General features: G+C 37.8%; 2 protein-coding genes and 1 non-coding gene across 6 annotated transcripts in view; 2 read left to right on the top strand and 1 right to left on the bottom strand.

Annotated features, from left to right (window-relative positions):
- Positions 1-6,127, top strand: part of Rbm25 (RNA binding motif protein 25) — a 57,595-nt gene extending 51,468 nt beyond the window's left edge. For both annotated transcript variants that reach the window (XM_027931467.2, XM_071607698.1), the window contains exon 19: positions 4,387-6,127. In XM_027931467.2, coding sequence (XP_027787268.1) covers positions 4,387-4,479 — 93 coding nt within the window. In that variant the 3' untranslated portion in view covers positions 4,480-6,127. The remainder of the gene's footprint in view (positions 1-4,386) is intronic.
- Positions 6,128-11,411: 5,284 nt separating this feature from the next.
- The window catches only part of Psen1 (presenilin 1), a 64,513-nt gene continuing 54,987 nt past the window's right edge, over positions 11,412-20,937 (top strand). Inside the window, exons 1-3 of one of the 3 annotated variants that reach the window (XM_027931509.2) lie at positions 11,412-11,540; positions 20,380-20,461; positions 20,549-20,676. In XM_027931509.2, coding sequence (XP_027787310.1) covers positions 20,602-20,676 — 75 coding nt within the window. In that variant the 5' untranslated portion in view covers positions 11,412-11,540; positions 20,380-20,461; positions 20,549-20,601. Of the gene's footprint in view, positions 11,541-18,477; positions 18,571-20,379; positions 20,462-20,548; positions 20,689-20,937 lie in introns of those variants that run through there. The other 2 variants (XM_027931508.2, XM_071607697.1) reach the window with 2 other exon arrangements.
- Positions 19,517-19,590, bottom strand: Trnav-cac (transfer RNA valine (anticodon CAC)). Its single transcript has one exon. It is a non-coding gene; the product is annotated as a tRNA-Val (tRNA).

Raw genomic sequence — 20,937 nt, 5'->3', positions numbered from 1 at the left:
AATAAAACAACTGGAAAGAGAGGTTATGATCACAGAGTGGAATGTTTAAGAATATAAGTGCTAAATCAGTCCAGATGGTGGCAAGCTGTGAAGTATAGATGGAGGAAATTTCTAGGTGTTGGGAAAGGATTAGAAAATAATGTTGGAGTCAACTGCCAGAATACTTATTTTAATGTGGGGCGAAGAATAGGCTGGCTAGGTAAACTCCTGTTGGAGCAAAGAGGCTAATGTAATGAGATCTCATGCATTGTCCATGGAGGTGGTTTTTTTTTTTTTTTTTTTAATATATTGTTTATTGATTTTTATGTGGTACTGAGGGTTAAACCCAGTGCCTCACTTGCACGAGACAAGAAGTCTGCCATTGAGCCACAACCCCAGCCCCATGGATGTGTTTTTAATAAGAATAGAAACAGTAAAGAACAGCAGCCTCTTCTGTGGATACTAAAACATGACATGATCCTGAGAAGATTACTGAAATGTCAGAGGCTCAAGGGGTCAGTTAAGGGTTTCCATTAAGGTAAAGAGATGAAAAAAACTGGTTAAAGAAGTTGATTATGGCTAGAATGAAATGGAATAGGTATCCAAAGGGGTGAGTGAGAAGGCAGCAATGCAATAAGTCAGAGAGGAAGAAGAAAAGTCAAACATGAAGAATGACTAAGAGAGTGAGCATTTTCACCTTTAAGTCAATATGTAAGTGAGAGGTACAGTGGATATGTCAGGAAGAGGCACAGTGGGCTTCCTCGCCAGGAGGAGGTAATTTGTGATAGAGATGTTTTGTGTCCAAGTACAGTTTGTGTCTAAAGCCAGGTAACATTTGTTTTCTACTCCCATCCCAAAGCCTGATGATTTTGTTTAGAATTCCTTTTCACACTTCTGTGAAAAGTTTGTTGTCTTCGCAATGCTTAACCTCAGAGGAAAGGAGAAATGTGTATAGGTCTCCTAGTTAAGGTTGAATTCTGATCTTTTTCCTGTGCTTCTAATCTCTTTTAAATGTTATACTTTTGGTAGAGTTAGGGTATCTAGTTAGGCCTGGCTGAAGAAAGTTTTTCAAAGTGGATGTTCTTGTTTTGGGTGTTGGCAGAGTTGTATTCACAGTGAAGATATTTTCATTTTTCAAGCACTCTTGCTTTTCAGTATTTCTGGCTCACTGTTCATCAGAGTGGTAGGAAGCCAGCATTACTCAAGTGTTGTCAAATAGTTCTTTTAAATATGGGCTCTCTGAGTATTTCTTGAATGAGATGTAAATTTTAGTTCAAGTAGTACCTTAATAAATATCTGACTTTATCAAATTATACCTTTCGTTGTTTTACATAAATTAACGAACTTTGGTTTTACTTTGTGCCTGTATATTATTTATGAAGTATGACTAACATGAACTGTTGCATACAGGTTCTCAGGCTAGGAGCAAATGTGAATATAAGACTGATTAAAATTCCTTTAGTTGTGATCTTTGAGAAGTGGAAAAAATCAGTCATAAAAATAAAAATTTCTGTCTTCATGTAAATACTCAACTAAGCACTAATTATGACTAAGTACTCTTCAGAGCACTTTGCATATGAACTAAAGTAGTACCTAAGATTCTTAACATAGATAGGTATAAGTCTTCCATTTTACAATGAAGGAAACTGAACCTGGTTTGGGCTCAGAGCAGGCTTTGTGGTGGGAACACAAGGCATTGAAGTCCTAAGTTGACAGGAAAAAAATTGGTCTATTCATTTGCCAGTGGAAAAGACTTGTTATTCAATAGTCTTGTATCCCCTGGTGGTGATGATGGTGTTCTCTTAATGTGTTTACTATATTCCAGAGACTGTATTAAATTCTCTATATGTTCTCATTTACTATTTCATTCAGCATCAGCTAATAAGCACTTAATAATGTTAAACACTGTCAGGTTGTTTAGGGGAATAAATGAGAAACAGTTGTATATTTAGTTCTTCCTAAGTCATCCTGACAAACATTTTGATTTCCTGAGTATGTAGTTCTGCCAGACATGTTTAAATGTATCTGTAAAGTTGAAAATAAAAGAATAAAAATTGGATGAAAGAACATTGTGGTGCTAAGTGCTTAGCAAGCCAGTGAATTTTTTAGTGTAGTTCTCACACTATAGAACTTTCCTTTAAGTCATTTTATTGAAAATAAATGCTCTAGCTGGAGCAATCAGACAAAAGAAATTAAAGGGATATGCATAGGAAAAAAAGAACTCTAAACTATCACTGTTTGCCTATGATATGATTCTATATTTAGAAGTTCCAAAAATTCCAACAGAAAACTTCTAGAACTAATAAATGAATTCATCAGAGTGGCAGGATATAAAATCAGTACCCATAAATCATATGCATTTTTATACATAAGCAAAGAATCCATTGAAAGAGAAATTATGAGAACTACCCCATTTAAATGGCTGAGGTTAAGGGTCAGCGTTAGAGCGCTCACCCTGCACTTGTAAGGCCCTGGGTTCGATCCTCAGCACCACATAAAAATAAATAAATATAAAGTTATTGTGTTCAATACAACTACAAAAAATCAATACTTATAAAAATAAAATAGACTAAAAAAATACTTGGGAATCAGTCTAACAGAAGAGATGAACGACTTCTAAAATGAAAATACAGAACACTGGGCTGGGGATGTGGCTCAATCGGTAGCGCGCTCTCCTGGCATGCGTGCGGCCCGGGTTTGATCCTCAGCACCACATACAAAGATGTCGTGTCCGTGGAAAACTAAAAAATAATAAATATTAAAAATTCTCTCTCTCTCTTAAAAAAAAAAAGAAGAAAATACAGAACACTAAAGAACTAAATTAAAGAAGACCATAGAAGATAGAAAGATCTCTCATGCTCCCGCTTGAGCCACATCCCCAGCCCCCAAAATGACATTCTTTTTAGAACTAGAAAAAGCAATCATGAAAATCATTTGGAGTCATAAGAGATCCAGAATAGCCAAAGCAGGAGGCACCACAGTTCTAGAACTTAAAGTATACGACCAAGCTACAGTTAACAGAAATAGCATGGTATTGGCACCAAAATAGACATGTAGACCAATGGTACAGAATACAGTTATCCTCATACTAGACAAAGGTGCCAAAAACATACATTGGAGAAAGGATAGCCTCTTAAACGAAGTGCTGGGAAAACTGGAAATCCATATGTAGCAAAATGAAATTAAACCTGTATTTCTCACCAACCACAAAACTTAAAGTGGATCAAGGACCTAGGACCTGCATCTAATAGATGAAAAAGTAGGCCCAAATCTTCATGTTGTATTAGGCCCTGACTTCCTTAACAGCATTCCTAAAGCATAAGAAATAAAATCAAGAATCAATAAATGGGATGAATTCAGTCTAAAAAGCTTTATCTCAGCAAAAGAAACAATCATTGAGGCGAAGAGATTTTATTACACACATCAGAGTGCAATCAGGATAGATAAAGAACTCAAAAAACTTGAACCAACATCCATCCTAATCAATAAATGGACAGACACTTCTCAGATGATACATAGACGGTTAACAAATACATGAAAAAAATGTTCAACATCTAAAATTAGAGAAATGCAAATAAGAACTGCTTCATCTCACTTCAGTCAGAATGGCAGTTATCAAGAAGTGTTATAAGTATTGGGAGGATTTGGGGAAAAAGGTACACTCATACATTCCAGGTGGGACTGCAAATAGGTGCAATCACTTTGGAAAATAGTGTGGAGATTCCTCAGGAAATATGGAATGGAACCACCATTTGACCCAGCTATCCCATTCCTCGGTTTATTTCCAAAGGACTTGAAATCAGCATACTATAGTGATGCAGCCAAACAAATGTTTATAGCAGCTCAGTTCACAATACCTAAACTGGAACCAACTAGATGCCCATCAATTGAAGAATGGATAAAGAAAGTGTGGTATATATACACAATGGAATATTATTCAGCATTAAAATTATGGCATTTGCAGTTAAATGGATGGAGTTGGAGAATATTATGCTAAGCCTAGTAAGCCAATCCCAAGAAACTAAACGCCTAATGTTTTCTCTGATTAGTGTGTGATGATCCATGATGGAGTGCTGTGCATAGGAGAATGGAGAAACTTTAGATTGGCAAAGGAGAGAGTGGTGAGGGAATATGGGGGTAGAAAAGATGGTGGAATGAGATGGACATTATTACTATGTATGATTGCACAAATGGTGCGTCTTTACTTCATGTACAGCCAGAGAATTGAAATATCACACTCATTTTGTGTGTGATGAATTTAAATGCATTCTGCCGTCATATACAACTAAAAAATAAAGAAAAAGAAAAGATGCTTTTCAGTGGATAAAGTTCTAAGTCACTATTGTTGGGAGATGGTGATAACTTATCTTCCATGTGTTACTTAGTGTTCTTTTTTTTCTCTTGCAGGTACTTGATGAAGAAGCAGAAGTTTTTATAGTCAAAATGTGGAGATTATTGATATATGAAACAGAAGCCAAGAAAATTGGTCTTGTGAAGTAAAACTCTTTTTACATTTAGAGTTCCATTTCAGATTTCTTCTTTCTCACCCTTCAAAGGACTTTGAATTTTTTTTTGTCTTCAAAGGCATTTGTGAGATCTGTAATTTTTTTTTTAATGTAGAAAATGTGAAATTTTTTTTTTTTTTGGTTCTCTAATTTGTTAATTCCCTGTGTACTCCCTTGGTTGTAAAGTCATCTGAATCCTTGGTTCTCTTTATACTCACCAGGTACAAATTACTGGTATGTTTTATAAGCTGCAGCTACTGTACACAGCCTATCTGATATAATCTTGTTCTGCTGATTTGTTCCTTGTAAATATTAAAATGACTCCCCAATTCTTTTGCAGAATTCCACTTAATATTGAACCGTACTGTATAGGAACCAATGTGAATGATTTTAATTGAAAGTATATCAGTCATATCTATTACCACCTCCACCCTCCTTTGATGAGAAATGGCAAGCCCTCATGAAAGTGTGAAATTTAAAATTAGTATGCAAAAATTAGCAGACAATCCATTCTTACTGTATCTCCGTATGAGTGTGTTTGTGTGAATGTATGTATAAAAGTCTATCTTTTCCCTAATTGCTTTGGTGGGGTTCCCTTAAATGTTTCCTAATTGAACAATAGAATCAAAAAGGAAAGTGATATTGTGCCAATCCAAATGTCTGGTATAATAAGGTTAGAGGTTCCCAGAGCATGGTATTCTCCTGTGGTGAAAAGTAGTCTGCTGTTAGGATTGGGTTTCCCTGTGTATAGCTGACTGCTTCAGATTCTTTTGTAAAGGAGTATGTCTTCCTCCTCATCCCCAATTTCATTGCTCAGAAATGATGCAAATTCTAAAATTTTGGGAAAGTTTTTTTTAGCCCATTTTGTCCCATTGTCTGATATGTGGAATACATATAAAACTTAATTGAGCAACACTTGTGATAACTTTGAAATAATACTTGAACGTATTTTTTTGCAGAATTGAAAACTTGGAATTTAATGGGTTTAGTACATTTGTGTAATAACTGGTCCTTGATCTTGGTGTACTCCTTTGTTTAAGGGGAAAAGAAATCTTCATTCCAAAAGCATTAGTGGAGAAGAAGGAGGGGGGAGGGAAACCTTAAAAACAAAGGGACTGAGGATGTAGCTCAGTGGTAGAGTCATACTTTTCATGCTAGAGCTCTGGGTTCAATCCCTTGCACCAAGAAATATAAAGTCAAAACAAAGGATAAAATTAGATTAAGTTTACAAGCTAGAAGAATTTGCCAAACCAGGAATATAGCTTTGCAATTTATAAGGATAAATGATTCAAGGCATCTACCAATCTCTTCTCATCCAAGTTTAAATATAACTGATGATACGTTTAGAGACATACCAGGGGCTTTTTTAATGGTATATGAGACTATTACCTGGGAGCAAAATATACCTGAAAATCTAACAATTTTTAAACAGTGCTTTCTTAATTCAAATTAGGTGCAGCTTTTCCCATGTCTATTTATTTAAAAGAAAAAGATTGGCCTGTTAGAAAAGCCTAACTGAGCTTAAGTTACTAGATTTTTTTTTACATTTTTTGAGGATATTTGGAAACACTGTTCTGAAACATTGAGCCATGATATGGTTCCATTATGTAAATATTTGAAACATTAAAAATGTATATATTTGATCTTGGGGATTCATTCTTTCAGAGTCTTGTAAATAATGGCATCATGTTGTAATCATGTAGTACATGCTAAAAAATATGGGCTGAATTTTTTAATGGGCTTGGTTTTTATGACTTGGTGTTAGATCAAAGAGGCCTTTTACCTTATTTTGGATGAATCTACAGTATATGGAAATATGTCTTTGTGGTGATAAAATATTTAAATTTTGGTTTCTTAAGGGAAAATTTCAGAAAGATGCGCCTGTAATTGTACAAATTTATTAACCTTCTCTCAGATTCATCCTGGCTATCAGCCTAAGATCTAGGCCACAGCAGTTTATTTTGCTCCTGTATCTTACCATATTGCATAGTTATTGCTTCTAAGATTTTAGATTAGGTGGCTTTTATTCAATATATATTCACATTTTTTTAGATCAGAGCAGGAGTGGCCATAGTAAGTAGCAGGGATTCAAAGACTTAATAAAGTCATGGTCTAATGCTAGCTCAAATCAAGTTTTGTCACTAAGCTTCATCAAAAACCTTTTAGGTTTTCAGAGTTTCTTCAGAATTACATATAAAGAATTGGACATCTATAAAGTGGCATATTCTAGTGTCTTGCAAAAATGTTTCTCTGAAATTCCTTGAATTTTGTCTTTACCATGAGCCTATAAATTAATTTCAGTTAGGAAACCCTATATTAATTCATATTGCCCATTCAAATTATTATAAAACTACACTAAAAGTCTTCAGAACCATTGCTGGTCTGGCATTTAGAAAACTAAAATGCTGTTTCCTCATTTGACCCTAAAAATAATTTAGGTATATATAAAGGAAGAAAGGTAAGTAAAAAAATTGAGGTAGTTTTTCTTAAACTTCAGTGTGTGCTTAAATCACTTGGTGGACCTTGTTCTAGTTCAGAACTTTGTTTAGTAGGGCTGGGTAGTCATGACATTTTGCAGCTCCCGTTTGATGCCAGTGACAACTGATCTTACTAAGGACTGTATTTTGATGAGCACTTTAAGGTAACTACTCAGTATTATTTTTAGTCTAACAGAGTACACAAATGCATCTTAGTTTTTCTTTTTAAGTAGATTTTAAAGAAAAAACATTTTGAAAGCAGATATATGAAAAATTTTCTATTCAGGAACATAATCTTCCAAGGTCATGACTGAGAACTACCCTAATAGTCTAGGTTTTCTCCCAGCCAGCCTTTGATCATGTTCTCCTTTGAAAGTTTTTTTTTTCTTTTAGTTTTATCATTGTCATTCCTATAAACTATATAATAGTATGAATTCGTAATTATTTTTCAGGGTGCTGTTTCAAGTCACAAATCAGGCATGAATACTAGCTCTGAGCATATTGAAAAAACATTGGTTTGAGCTGAATTGAACTGGCACTCTCTTTTTTTCCCCTCCATTCATATGAAATAGAAAAAAATTTTATGATACAAATAAATGTAATCAGGTATTATACAATGTTTATATGGTCTTTTTGCCCAAATCCTGGTAATAAGTTCTATGCATGTCCTCAATTAATACCCCAAAACTGATGAAAGCTCTTCTGTCAAAAGTGTTATAGATTTTTCTGGGTCATGTTTCAACAGTATGAGATTGATGAATAATTTTGGTTAGGAAAAAAATGATGAAATTGATTTGTGAATGGTGCTGGAGATAAAAATAGTATGAGAAAGAATCTAGATAGGCAAATAAACAGTATGGGTATCAAAAAGAATAAAAGGAAATATGTATTAAACCCAGGAGCTATTACTACTATTACATTCATACTGTAGACCAAAATGATAAACTGTTAGGTTTTTTTGGGAAATATGATTATTGTGAATTATTGAAATATTTATGTTCATCATTTTGCATTTCCGTGCTTACCTGTTCCATCTTTGATATATGTCTTTCCATTTCATTTATTATTTGAGTTAATGAAGGTCAAATTAGGAGTAGCAATATTAAATGCCCAGTAAAAGTAATTTCTAAAGCAAAAATGAATAAAAAATTCTTTCTAAGCAATGTTTTTGGAATTACATGACATGCCAGAGTTTGTGTACTCTGCTATATCACTGATCAGTTGGATTGATTGAGTTTTTTAGATTGTTGGGCACTGAAAGGGAGCTAATGCCTCTATTTTTGGTGTATGTTTATTTAGTCACTGAAGCTCATGGTATTGAGATCAGAGCTGTTCTTGTTATAGATAATCTTACTATGAATTAACCCATTAAAATGTATCTTGCAGTTACATATTTTTATATAGTTTTGCATTCAGTGACTTTTTTTGGTATACTTTTGTGCCATTCATGCTATCAGCTTAAGTAGATGTGATACATAAGACAAGTTCCTCTATTATCTAAGTTTGGACAAAAATTAAGTACACAGGAAGTTATGGAACAGCAGAATGTATACATACAAAGTACTGTATGAATTATTGAAGTTGCCAGTTTCACGTTTGAGGGGGGGAGCCAATAGAAATGTTCTTAGCCCCTGTACAAATGGTCATGTAGCCTGTATATGGGATTCTAATTGTCTAGATTTGCATTATCAAATAGTAACCACTAATGACAAACAGTTTCATAATGAAATTTATCAATCACCCAAGCCATATCTTGGGTTTCTAGAATCACATGTTTTCAGATATTCACATGGGACAGTGCCAGTCTAAATGGAAATATGGACTTGGTAATGTGCTTGCTAATTGGGGGGAAAAAAAAATCCCAGCATAGAATTGAAAGCATTTTTAGCAAAATTTTTTTGAAACAAAGTTTTGTGAATTGAAGAATAGTTACAAACAACTATTTTCCTGCTTTCTTGTTTTTGGTAACAAAAAGAAAAACTATACACACTTTACATTGTTGAGTCCAAAAATAATAATCGAAGATCATTTTTTCCCCTGTTAATTTACAGTGTTGGTAACTGTGACCAAAGAGACTTGACTTGTTTTTATTGTGGGTGGAAAAGCTATAGGTGTTCTTTCTGTTCAGCTTGAGGCAGATTTCTAAAGGGATGGTCCAAGTTATTAGATAAGGAAATTAGATGTAGTAATACAAAAACGAAAAATATTTAGAACCTTACACTAGAAGAAACCAGGTGTGGTGGCAAATGTCTGTAATTCCAGGTACTTAGGAGGAGGAGACAGGAGGATTGTTTTTGAGGTCATCCTGGAGGATGTAGCTATACCCTGTCTCAAAAAATTGAAAGAACTATGGATGTACTTCAGTGGTGGAGGGCTTAACTACTTAGCACACAGAAGGCACTTGGGTCTATCTGTAGTGTCACAAGGCCAGGTGATAGGAAGGGAGGCACATTAGAAAAGTTGTTAAGCATGTTCTTTGCAGTTCTGGTTCTTAAGTTGGTTACAACATCCATCTTAAAATCTCGGGTTTCTGCAGGCGCATATACTCCACATACCCTATCAAGAAGACCTCCCTCACCTCACTTGCTTTGTTTGCTAACCACATTTCTGCTATTTTTTTGTGCTTTGCTTAGGTAATTTCCATTTTCTTAGTCTGGAACTTGTTTTAAAGAACAATACTTGGGCTGGGGTTGTAGTTGGTGGAGCGCTTGCCTAGCATGCGTGAGCCACTGGGTTCAATCCTCAGCACCACAAAAATAAAATAAAGGTATTGTGTCCATCTACTATAAAATTATTAAAAATAAACAATACTTGGATCCTAACTTTTCCATTATATTATTGAGATTCCTGAAAGAGTGGTTTTTTTAATGTGCTCTCCAAATGTCTCAAATCTCACTTAACCTTCATTGTACCTCACCATTCCACTGATGGCTGGTGACTAGTGACAGCCTTGTAAGAGGCTATGGACATTTGCTCCATGCCTGGATATTTTCATGGTGTCTATCACTTTTGCCTCATCCAAGTCTGTCTCAGTGTTCTGCTTAGTGTACCCTGGATGTTTGTATTACTATAAAGATGAAGGGATATCGAAAACTGGAAAAAGTTATCTGTTGTTACTCATTCTCTACCTTTTTAATACCTTTTTTGTTTCCGTTTGCAAGAATGTTTTGACGCTGAGTGTAAGTAGTTAATATGTCTTTGATAGAAAAAAATTTTTCGTGCACATCATTTTTAATGACATCAAATGGGTGATTTATTATAGGACATTTCACTTCCAATTTTTGTCAAGTCAATATACCATGAATATCTTTGCACAAAATTTTTGTATCAAGATTGTTTTTAAGAACAGCATTAAAAACATTTTTAAACAGCATTTTTAAGAACAACATTCTACTCAGCAGATTGTAATCGAAGAGACTGAAGTAATTCACAAATAAGTTTAGCCATGTTTCACAAATGTATAATAGAAGTCTTCTATATGTGAGGCATTGTTATCAGCACGTGTGATATACAAGTGAACAAATCCGCGAAAACCCTTACCCTTAGGATATTTAAGGGTGGTAGAAGTCAGCGATTTTACAGATTACCTTTCATTTGTTGTTCCACTCCCCTTTCTCCATTTTTTTCTTTCAACCCTATTAATGGAAAAGATCACTTAAGTATTGGAGCAGTGTTGAGTGTGGGCAAGGGAGGAGCGAGGGATTGGGGGTTGATGTTCTTGAATGTGAAGGTGTATTTTGAGAAATTTGAAATAAATGTGAAAAATATCATTTGGCAAGTTATGTCCGTGTTCATTTTTAGTTTTCTGATTACCCGAGTTTGAACACTTACATTATTCACTATTGGATACTTTCAGATAAAAATGTATGAATGTTAGCACATAGCTCTATAAAAAGATACGGAGAAATGACCTGATTGTGCAACCCACTGTGAACCTAATATTTGGAATTTTAAAACTAAGACACTTTCTGCTGTTGAGAAACTTATCGTCTAGGAGTACTAGAGTCTTGGAGACTTGAGTCCAGGAGGATAATTTAGAATGCAGTTTCTCGGGTTCTCCATCCACCAGAAGTTTTGTTTATTAGATGGGGAGTGGGTACATATATTTAAGATTTTAGGTAGCATCCTCTTAGTGATGCAGCTGATTTGCATTTTGAGTTAACCTTCGAAACAAGTAGTGGAGAGAAAAAAAATTGCGGAGTCATCACGTGAAAGCTGGAAAAAACAAGCTGGGCCGGGTGTACGTGGAATCTTGTTCTCCGCTCCACGGGAGCCTCAGATCTCTGACCACCTCCAACATCGGGCAGCATCCTAAACCGGTTGCTCCAGGAGCGCGTGGCTGGTTGTAGCTCAGGGATCCCCCACCTCCGCAGTCTGCGCGCACGGCCGGAAGCTCCGCCTCCTCCTAGGCTAATAGCCAACGTCGCCAGGGCCGGAAATGACGACACCCGTGAGGCCTCTAGGGCGGGGCCTGGGACGGGCTGCTCAGGAGGCCTTGATTTCACATCGGAAACAAAACAGCGGCAGCTTGGGAAGGAACATCGGCTGCGAGTGGGTTGCGGCGGCCGGGAAGGAGAAGGTGCGTGATCCGGTGTCTGGGGAAAGAGAAAGGTGTCCCTAACTCTGTGTTGACAGAGGCGGCCGCAGACAAGGCCCGGTCCTTTGTCGCCGCGGGTTGCGGAGCCGGTGTCCTCGAGGATGAGGGGCGGGGCGCGGCCGGGTGGAGACCGAGGAACCTCTCGTGGGAAACGAGGAGGGGCGGCCGGTTTCTTGGGTTCCCGGCGCGGCGCGCGTTCAGGTTGGAGATTCCCCTCCGATCTTTGGCCTGGAAATGCTGTCTTCCCGAAACCACCTCTCAGGGTGCAGGTGCTTGGAGTGGAGCAGGAGAAAGAGGAAGCGCCCTGGGCTGGGTCGGCTTGAGCAACTGCTGAAACTCTCGCGCTTCAAGCTCAGTGTCCTTTCCAGAAGTGAGTGGCGCTCAGGGCCAAGTTCCCCACGTCTCACTTGCCACGCGATAAGCTGGTCTGTTGCTTTTTCCTTGATCGAGATTGTCACGATGCATGTGTGTTTGATGCTTGCATGCGTCTTCAATATTTGCTTCTTTTCCTTCTGTCACATTCTTTTCATATGCGTGGCACTGTGGTGATTAAGAGCTTCGCTTTAGGCACATCAGTCTGGTAGTGGAGGCTGGAACAGCTAAGAGAATTGAGGTGACTTTTGCATAATTCAGGTGAGATAATGAAAGTTGGCAGAGGCTTAGGAGAAAAGGACCTGAACTAAACATAAACGAATTGAGCAGGGAATGAAGTGTGAAGTTGTGTAGGAGGTTTTAAGTTTAGAGGATGGGAGACAGTATCTCAGAAATAAGGAAGTCAGGAGGAAAGAACTAAAGAGGAATGACCAGGAAGTGGTTTGGAAGTATCACTTTTAAAGTGTCAGCAGGTGAAAATGCCCTGTGGCCAGTAAAGGAACAGTAAATATGAGTCACTTTGCCAGTTGATGCTGGATTAATGGAGGATATACCTAAGAGAAGAAAGGGAAGGCGGAGGCCAAAGACAAGACTAGGGAACATTTATAATAAGGGGGCGATACAAGGGTGAGGAGGCTGTTGAGGAGAATGAGTGTGGGAGGAGGAGAACCACAACAGGGCAATGTCAGAACAGCTGAGGAAGGGAGGGAAGCTTCAGGAAGGAAGATACTGTCAGGGATTTGGGGTGTTTGGCCTGCTGTAGCATAAAGAATGGAAAATTTAGAGCAGCACTGTTCAGTAGAAACAATGTGAGCCACAAATGTTAATTTAGAATTTTGGTATAGACATATTTTTAAAGGTAACAACAAACAGGTGAAATTAATTTGAATGGTATTTTATTTAACCTAGTATAACTAACATTTTTGTTTCAGCATGTAGTCAATAGAAAATTTCCTTGTTTGTCTTCCCTTCTAGATAGTAAGCTCCTAAGTAGACAAAAGCAATATATGATTCCCTAGCATCCCCAGTACCTATCACAGTTTAGCCAGACATGGCGATGCGTGCCTGTTATCCCAGCTACTTGGAAGACTGAGGCAAGAGGACGTTCAAGGACAGCCTGGGCAATTTAGTGGGACTCTGTCTTAAAATAAAATATAAAAAGGGCTGGAGTTGTAGCTCAGTGGTAAAGTGTCCCTGGGTTCAACACCCAGTTCAAAAAAAAAATAAGAAAAAAGGAATTTTTTAATAATGTATTCTTAATAATGTGCTTCGTTTTCTAAGGCCCTGTGGGGGAACCTATATAGCATGTGGTATTTGCGTCATATGTCCTTTATTAAACCAAAAATTCTGAATTGTAAACAGGACCTAAGGGTTCAGATAAAGGATTCTGGGTTTGTCTCAGTTCATCTTTGTTGTATCTTCTGAGCCAGCATCACCATTATTTTAAAGCAAGTTGCTACAGTAACTCTACACAGCTTACCTCCCCCAACCTTAGCAGATTAGAGCATTTATTCTCACTCCAGTATTTATTCTCTGCTTCAAGATGTAGGTGTGTAAATAGTGGGGGACCATTCTGTTTTGCCTGTCTATTCTGAGGTCCAGGCTGAAGGGGCAGGAGCTACCCAGGGTGAGCTCAAAACAACAGCAGAAGTACAAGAAGGCAGCCAGTTATGGTGGAACATATGTGTAATCCCAGCAACTCCAGAGTCTGAGGCAGGATTGGAAGTTTGAGGCCAGCCTCTACAATTTAGCAAGACCCGGTTCCAAAATAAAAAAGGGCTGGGGATTTAGCTCATTTTTAAAGTGCCCCTGAGTTCAATCCTTGGTACAAAAAAAAACAAACCCAACTATAATTAATCAATTGGCATCTAAACTTTTCATCTTAACTTTGCAGAAAGAGAAACAAATGCCTCTCTATTTACCATCTGAGAATGTTCAAGAGCTTGTATAAAATGGTGTTGTATTTGCATATAACCTACACACATCTGTAAACTTTAACTCATCTCTAGATTCTACCTAATATAATGCATATGCTGTTTGGGGAATGACAAGAAAGTCTGTTCAGTATGGACAATTCTTTTATTGTGAGATGTTTTCTGTGATTGAATTGGAGGATGGGGGCCCTGAGGACATGGAGGGCTGACTGGAAATTCTGGGGAAGGGAGCGGATATTTGGTGAATAATAATCTAATCTACCACAGATGGTTCACAGAGGTGGAGTGGGATGGAAGGAGGGGGAAAAAAATCACTAAATAGGATGCATCGCTGTCCTTGCTCTTTTTAACACTTACCACTTTGAAAAAATCTCTTCTGGGGCTGGCGAATGATTTGCTCCTAATCACTTAAAAATCAGAAGTCTTCCAAGGATGTAGTCCCAAAGTTTTCAATTAATTTAGATTTTTTTTTTTTTTGGTACTGGGGATTGATCCCAGGGCCTTGTGCATGCAAGGCAAGCACTCTACCAACTGAACTATATCCCCAGCCCTAAATTATTTTTTAGTTAATTTCAATTATAGAATACAGTTTAGTGTGGTTACATTTACTGTCGGATGTGAGCCTTTAAATACTCCACCCACCTGTGTAACTAGAACTTGAGCTGCCTGTGGGGAGGAGCTGTCAAAATGATACCAAGAGTGAAATACTTTCTTTGGAAAAGAATAAGTCAGAAACTGATTTGGTCCTTGAAAACTTTTTAGCCTCATAATGCAGGTTAAGCAAAAAATACTTCTGGCAGTTTTCTAAGTGAAAGAGAAACTGGTCAAGTGGTTTAGCCAGTCAAGCAAGTCAACGAACTTTTTGTGCTGGAGGAGCTCATGACTAAGTCTCATGAAGAGATTTCTGTACAATACCAGTTTTTTTTTTTTTTAAATATTTATCTCTGAGAGTGAAGAAAGAGATGGTACCAAATATTAAGTAACTGATGTTCTACAGGAGCTTGAGATTTAGTTGTTATCTTGGGAATGTAGTAAGAGGGAGGAATAAATATATGTACACGCACACACACACACACACACAATTTTCTGTGGGTGCTTCCACTAATGTAATTTTTAATAAACCTAATTTGAGATTCTAAATATTTCCTTGGTGATGCTTTCTGGAATGCTAAAGGATAGAGAAGGTTTCCAGTTGGACAGATTTTTCTCATCTAAGCTTTGAGGTTATTTGTAGTTCTCTTGGGACTTTTTTAGTCTCTTTGTATAAAGTAGAAAGAAATTCTAGTTGCTCATCAGACTACAATTTCTCTTTCCTTTTGTCTGATTGAGCAAATGTCTTGAGAGAAAGGAAATGGATGGCAGTGAATTCAAATGATGAGCTCTGTCAGTCCTCTGCAGGTGGCCAGAGAGGAAGGCACCTGATCCACTTCTGTCCCTCCTTCTCCTTCTGAGGCAGGTCACATGAAAGATCCTCTCTTCCCAGCTACTATTTTTTTGGGTTCAGAAGGCTCAGCTGAAATGTTATAAAATCTAAGAGTGTCTTTTGTCATGCTTCCTGAACAGTGGGGTCATTGACCTTTTCTATGCAGTCATCAATTGCTTTCAGCTGCTACTGGACTCTAATCAACTCTGCTTGGCCTGCCCCTTGGTACCAATAGTATGTGTTTGTTCTCCAGGCCTGACCAGGCTCTGCTGCCTGCCTCTGCTTCCTTCTGTGCTCCATGTGAAGCCAGCTCCTCCAGGGATGCTCACCCTGTAACACTGTGACCTTCAGAGCATCAGGGGAGGCCTGCAATTTTTCTCTGAATGACTGGAAACCCCGCCACTAGATATCGGATGACCTGGGTTCTAAAACTGACTTTCTAATTCACTTGCTCCTTAACCAGCTGAGGCAAATGCTTTTACCTTTCCTGAGTTTTTGTTGTTTGTTTGTTTTTACATGTAAGTACTGATTCTTTTCCTCAAGATTTTTTTTAAAGAATCAAATGGAATAATGGTTGTGGAAAAACTTTGAAAATGGTATTGATATGCTAAAGCGGCAACCTTGATATTGATAGTTCTTGTTAAGATTTGTTTGAGAAAACTCCAGTATGGTGATCAATTTGTCTGCATTCTGGTAATAGCTGAACAAATCCTATGTAAAGGTAAAAAATGGAAACTGTTTAAATTAAAATGACCAGACTTCATCCTTTTGAAAAATAAATACTAGGATTGTACTATGGAGAATGGTTTTGGTACTTCAGGTTTTAATTTATAGTTAGAGCAGTTATTGAAGTTAAAGATCTCATTTACTTGTAAGCAGTAGGTTTTACTGGTAATAAAAATCAGCTCAATATATCTTAGACCTCATTGCTATAAATTCCTATAGGGCAGAGATGGAATTTTACAAAGGCAATAGAATATAACATCCAGTTCCTTTGTTTGCCAGATCTGACTTGGGCAGGTCAATTAACTTCTGTCTGCCATGATGTTTTTATCTGTAAAATAAGTACAGTGAAGGTAATAAGTTTGCTAAATCTCAGTGTCTTGAGTTTTGTAAGGAAGTAGATGGTGTTTATCTTATTTAGCAAAAGAATAATCACTTTCTTATTGTTTATTATTATTCTAAATTTATAGTACAAGGTTATAGGTTATTCTGATCTTATTTAAATGTATAATCGCCTTTCTCCTGCTTTTATTTTACCAGTAAATGTAATATACTTTATTCCATTTATTATGTTTTATTTATGTTCACCTGCATTACCCTTTCTTGCCTTCTGTCTTTGTTTTGTTTGGCTAACACTGTCTTTTTTACTTATTTCGTTTATGACGTATCATATAAGAAAGTTAATGGCCGGGTGCAGTGGCTCACTCCTGTAATCCCAGTGGCTGGAGAGGCTGAGGCAGGAGGATTTCGAGTTCAAAGCCAGCCTCAGCAAAAATGAGACACTAAACCACTCAGTGAAACCTTGTCTCTAAATCAGTTACAAAATAGGGATGAGGGTGTGCCTCAATGGTTGAGTACCCCTGAGTTCAATCCCTGGTACCAAAAAAAAAAAAGTTAATGACAGATTTCTAAGGATTTTCTATACTAGAGCTGTACTTTCAGTGATATAGTTGTCAGAGTGATTCCGCCGGTTATTGGTGACAAGTTCTGCTTTGTCATATATTGAAGTATAACATTAGAGAAGAATACTGTGGCAAGCATATAAAGCAGGGTTTATTTAAAAAGGGAGTAACATAGACTCCTTCCAGCAGGAAGAAGGGGGCCATAGCTGATATCCTGGTATCCCAAGAAGTGAGGGGTTTTTGCCCTTTTTTGTATGTCTCAGGCTTCCTTTGTTCTCCTGCTCTCTTCCCCTTATCTCTCTCCTTCCTGCATATGTGAGTAGGCCCAAGAGAGCTCAGGTGGGGTGGCCAAAAGGTGAGAAGCAGATGAATGGGGGAAGGGCCAGATGGAGCAGCCCAGGACCCATTAATTAACTACTTTTATAACTCCAGGGAGGGAGGGACAATTCCTGGGACAGGTTACCTTAGCAACAGGTTGGAGCAGGGGCAAGTTATCTTGGTAAGGGTGGAGGAAGGGCTCTGAAGGCATTTCATTCCCTCAGGGGGCAGTCTGCAACTTCCCAGACCCACTCCAATTGGCCTCCTTGATCCAGCCTGACTCAATTTACCAATCAATCCTGACTGCCTGTCTAATTTTGGCTTCACGAGCAGCCAGTGGGCATAACTGTTAAGAAATTTTCCAATGTGATATCTTTAAGCAAAAAAAAATTTTGGGTTAGCAAGTGTTTTTGTGGAAAGGAATGGCATAATATGTACTCTGCTCACCATTAATGGTACACTAATGTTAAAATTTCAACCACACAATTAACTTAAAAATCTAGTAAGGTGTGGGACACATGTTTTTAATCCCAGAGGCTCAGGAGGCTGAGGCAGGAGGGTCACAAGTTCAAAGCCAACCTCAGTAAATTAGTGAGGGCTTAACCAACTCAGTGAGACCCTGTCTTTAAATGAAATATAAAAAAGGGCTGGGAGAGCTGGGCTTGTGGCTCAATGATAGAGCACTTGCCTAGCATATGTGCAGTATTGGGTTTGATCCTCAGCACCGCATATAAACAAATAAATAAAATAAATAAATAAAACATAAAAAAAATATATATAATAAAATATATATATATATAATAAAAAATAAATAAAATAAAACAAATAAATAAAATAAAATAAAGGTCCATCAACAACTAAAGATATATTAATAAAAGGGCGGGGGGATGTGGCTCAGTGGTTTAATGCCCCTGGTTAAATCCCTGATAACTCCCCTCCCCCAAAAGAAGTAGAAAATAAATAAAAAATAAAAATCTAGGAGTTTAAAGTAAGGACATTTACTTTGACTACTTACTGTTCATTGAAGCATAATATGGAAGTGCCACAGATCATGGGACTGCAGCTCAGTGCATTTTTACAAAGTGAAACCCATTTGTAGCTGGCACCCAGGTTAAGAAACAGGACAGTCCCTGTACTCCAAAAGCTTTCCACAGCCCCTCTTCCAGTGAAGAGACACCCCCCCCCCATAAAAGTAATTGTTTTTTGTTTTTGTTGTTGTTTTTTTTTTAAAGAGAGAGAGAGAGAATTTTTTAAAATATTTATTTTTTGGTTTTCGGCGGACACAACATCTTTGTTTGTATGTGGTACTGAGGATCAAACCCGGGCCGAACGCATGCCAGGTGAGCCTGCGACCGCTTGAGCCACATCCCCAGTCCAAAAGTAATTGTTTTTATTTGCATTTTCAATTTATTTTATCCTAAAACATTTACATTTACCATGTCTTACTTAATACTGATTTCTAACTTGCTGATCCCATGCCAGTTGGCTGTAGGCTGAGGGGAAGGGAGGAGAAAGGTGGACATGGTATATAAGAGCATGTATGTCTAGTTGGTTGAAAAGTTGACATGAGGGGCTGGAGTGTAGCTCAGTGGTAGTGCAGGTGCCCTAGCCTGAAGGAGGCCCCGGATTAGGTCCCCAGCACCCCCACAACCTTCATGATTTGAATGACCCAAATACAGGTAAATGAGGGCTAATTTGAACTTTACTAAAGGAAAAAGGTGCTTTATGCATTTTTTTAAATGACAAATAATTAGAAGAAAAAAAATTGGAATATTTAAAGGTTAGAGAATCATGAACTTAACAGTGAAAATGAAATGCGACATTGACAAAATGCTTTTTAATATAAACATGTACATGATGATGATTTATTTTATATTTGTTGTTTGTTTTTGTGGTGCTGAGGTTTGAACCCAGGGCCTCATATGTGCCAGGCAATTGCTGTATCCCTGAGCTACACTGCCAGCCTCCATGATAATGTTTTAGATATTGTGTTTAGTATATTCCAGGATACTTTTTAGGTATGTAAACAGATCATTCTCTTCTATGAAAAGTTGAAGTCCTAAAGGATTTGCTGGTAAAAATTAAGGTAGCCAGGCAAATTGGAATGTGGCCTCCAGGAGGCTGAAGTGTGAGAGACAGTTGTGTCTGTAAGTAGCTGTGCCAGGTGGCAAAGGAGAGACCTGGGGCTGGGAGTCAGAAGTCTGTGATTTGTGTCCTGTTCTCCATGACTATATGTCTATAAACAAGTCACTGAACTTTTCTGGATCCCTTTCTTTTTTTTTTTTTTTGTGGTGCTGGGGGTTGAACCCAGGGCCTCTTGCATGTGAGGCAAGCACTCTACCTACTGAGCTATATCCCCAGACCCCCTTTCTACTTTTTAATTTTTAGTTTATTGATTTTTTTGTGTGTGTTTGTGCTGGGGATTGAACTCAGGGCCTCGGGCATGCTAAGTACTGACACACACCCTAACCCCTTCCTCTGCTTTTATGAAATAGATGTTACTTGTCTACTATGCCTTGAGGCATTGTATTAGGATAAAATAAGACAACAGAAAGAATTTTGCAAAATTAAAAATAATTAGACAAATGTTTTGTTTTTGTGGTGATGGGGTTTGAACTAAGGGCATCATGCATATAAGTGTTTCACCCCTGAGCCACTCCCCCAGCCCATAGACAAATGATTGTATAGAGATATAAAAATTAAGTTGCAGTGGGACATGCCTATAATCCCGGCAGCTCAGGAGACTGAGGCAGAAGATTGCAAGTTGGAAGCCAGCATGGGCAATTTAGGGAGACCCTGTCTCAAAAAAGGCTGCAGATGTAGCTCAGTGGTAAAATGCCCTGGAGTTGAATCCCCACTACCACACACACTATATATATTGATTGGAGTGGTTAGCATGGCAAAAGAAGTATTAAACCGTCTTTAAAATCTTCTCTCTTTACTGTTAATCTAAAATAGTTGAGTATCTTTGTATTTGAGATCTCATTGTCAGAGAGGTGCCTTGAGCTGACAGTGCATCTCTCAGTCAAAGATCATGGCAAAGTTCCACATTTCTGGTTTGCAAGTTGGCCTTGTAAGTATTTAATGAGTATGAACTGATTTACTAGGATTTGACCAACTAGGACTGACCTGGTTAAATCCCATTTCAGATCTGATACAGGAGCCTACAAGTGACAACAGCCTTCAAGGTCCTTAGACAGCTTGGCTTGGAGGAGAACACATGAAAGAAAGGTTTGTTTGTTGCTGAATTTAATTTATAAAAGAGATTAAAAAATAAAAGTGTAATTGTAGTGAAAAAGTTCTGTTTTTCCCTTTCAGAGCCCCAGGAAGCTTTGTTTTCTGTGAAAAAGTATTTCTATACAGTTGCTCCAATGACAGAGTTACCTGCACCCTTGTCCTATTTCCAGAATGCACAGATGTCTGAGGACAACCACCTGAGCAATTCTGTACGTAGCCAGGTACAGTGTCAGCCTCTAAAACTTCCCTTGCCAGATTGTGGGTTAAGTTGTCAGCTCCCTTACTTCCAAGAGATGCTAAAGGAGATGGGCAGGCTTTTTCTACTATGCTAAATGTATGTATTTGTGAACTTCTACTGAGAGCAAAGCGTTGAACCCTTCTGTGCTGGGGGACAAAAGGCGAGTGTTGGTTTTTTAAAATTTTTTTTGGTACTGAGGATGACACCCAGGGCTTCCTTTGTACTAGCTAAG

This window comes from Marmota flaviventris, chromosome 2, assembly GCF_047511675.1.
Source record: "Marmota flaviventris isolate mMarFla1 chromosome 2, mMarFla1.hap1, whole genome shotgun sequence".
In the NCBI taxonomy this organism is placed as follows: domain Eukaryota; kingdom Metazoa; phylum Chordata; class Mammalia; order Rodentia; family Sciuridae; genus Marmota; species Marmota flaviventris.
This window is presented reverse-complemented; position numbering and strand designations above follow the sequence as displayed.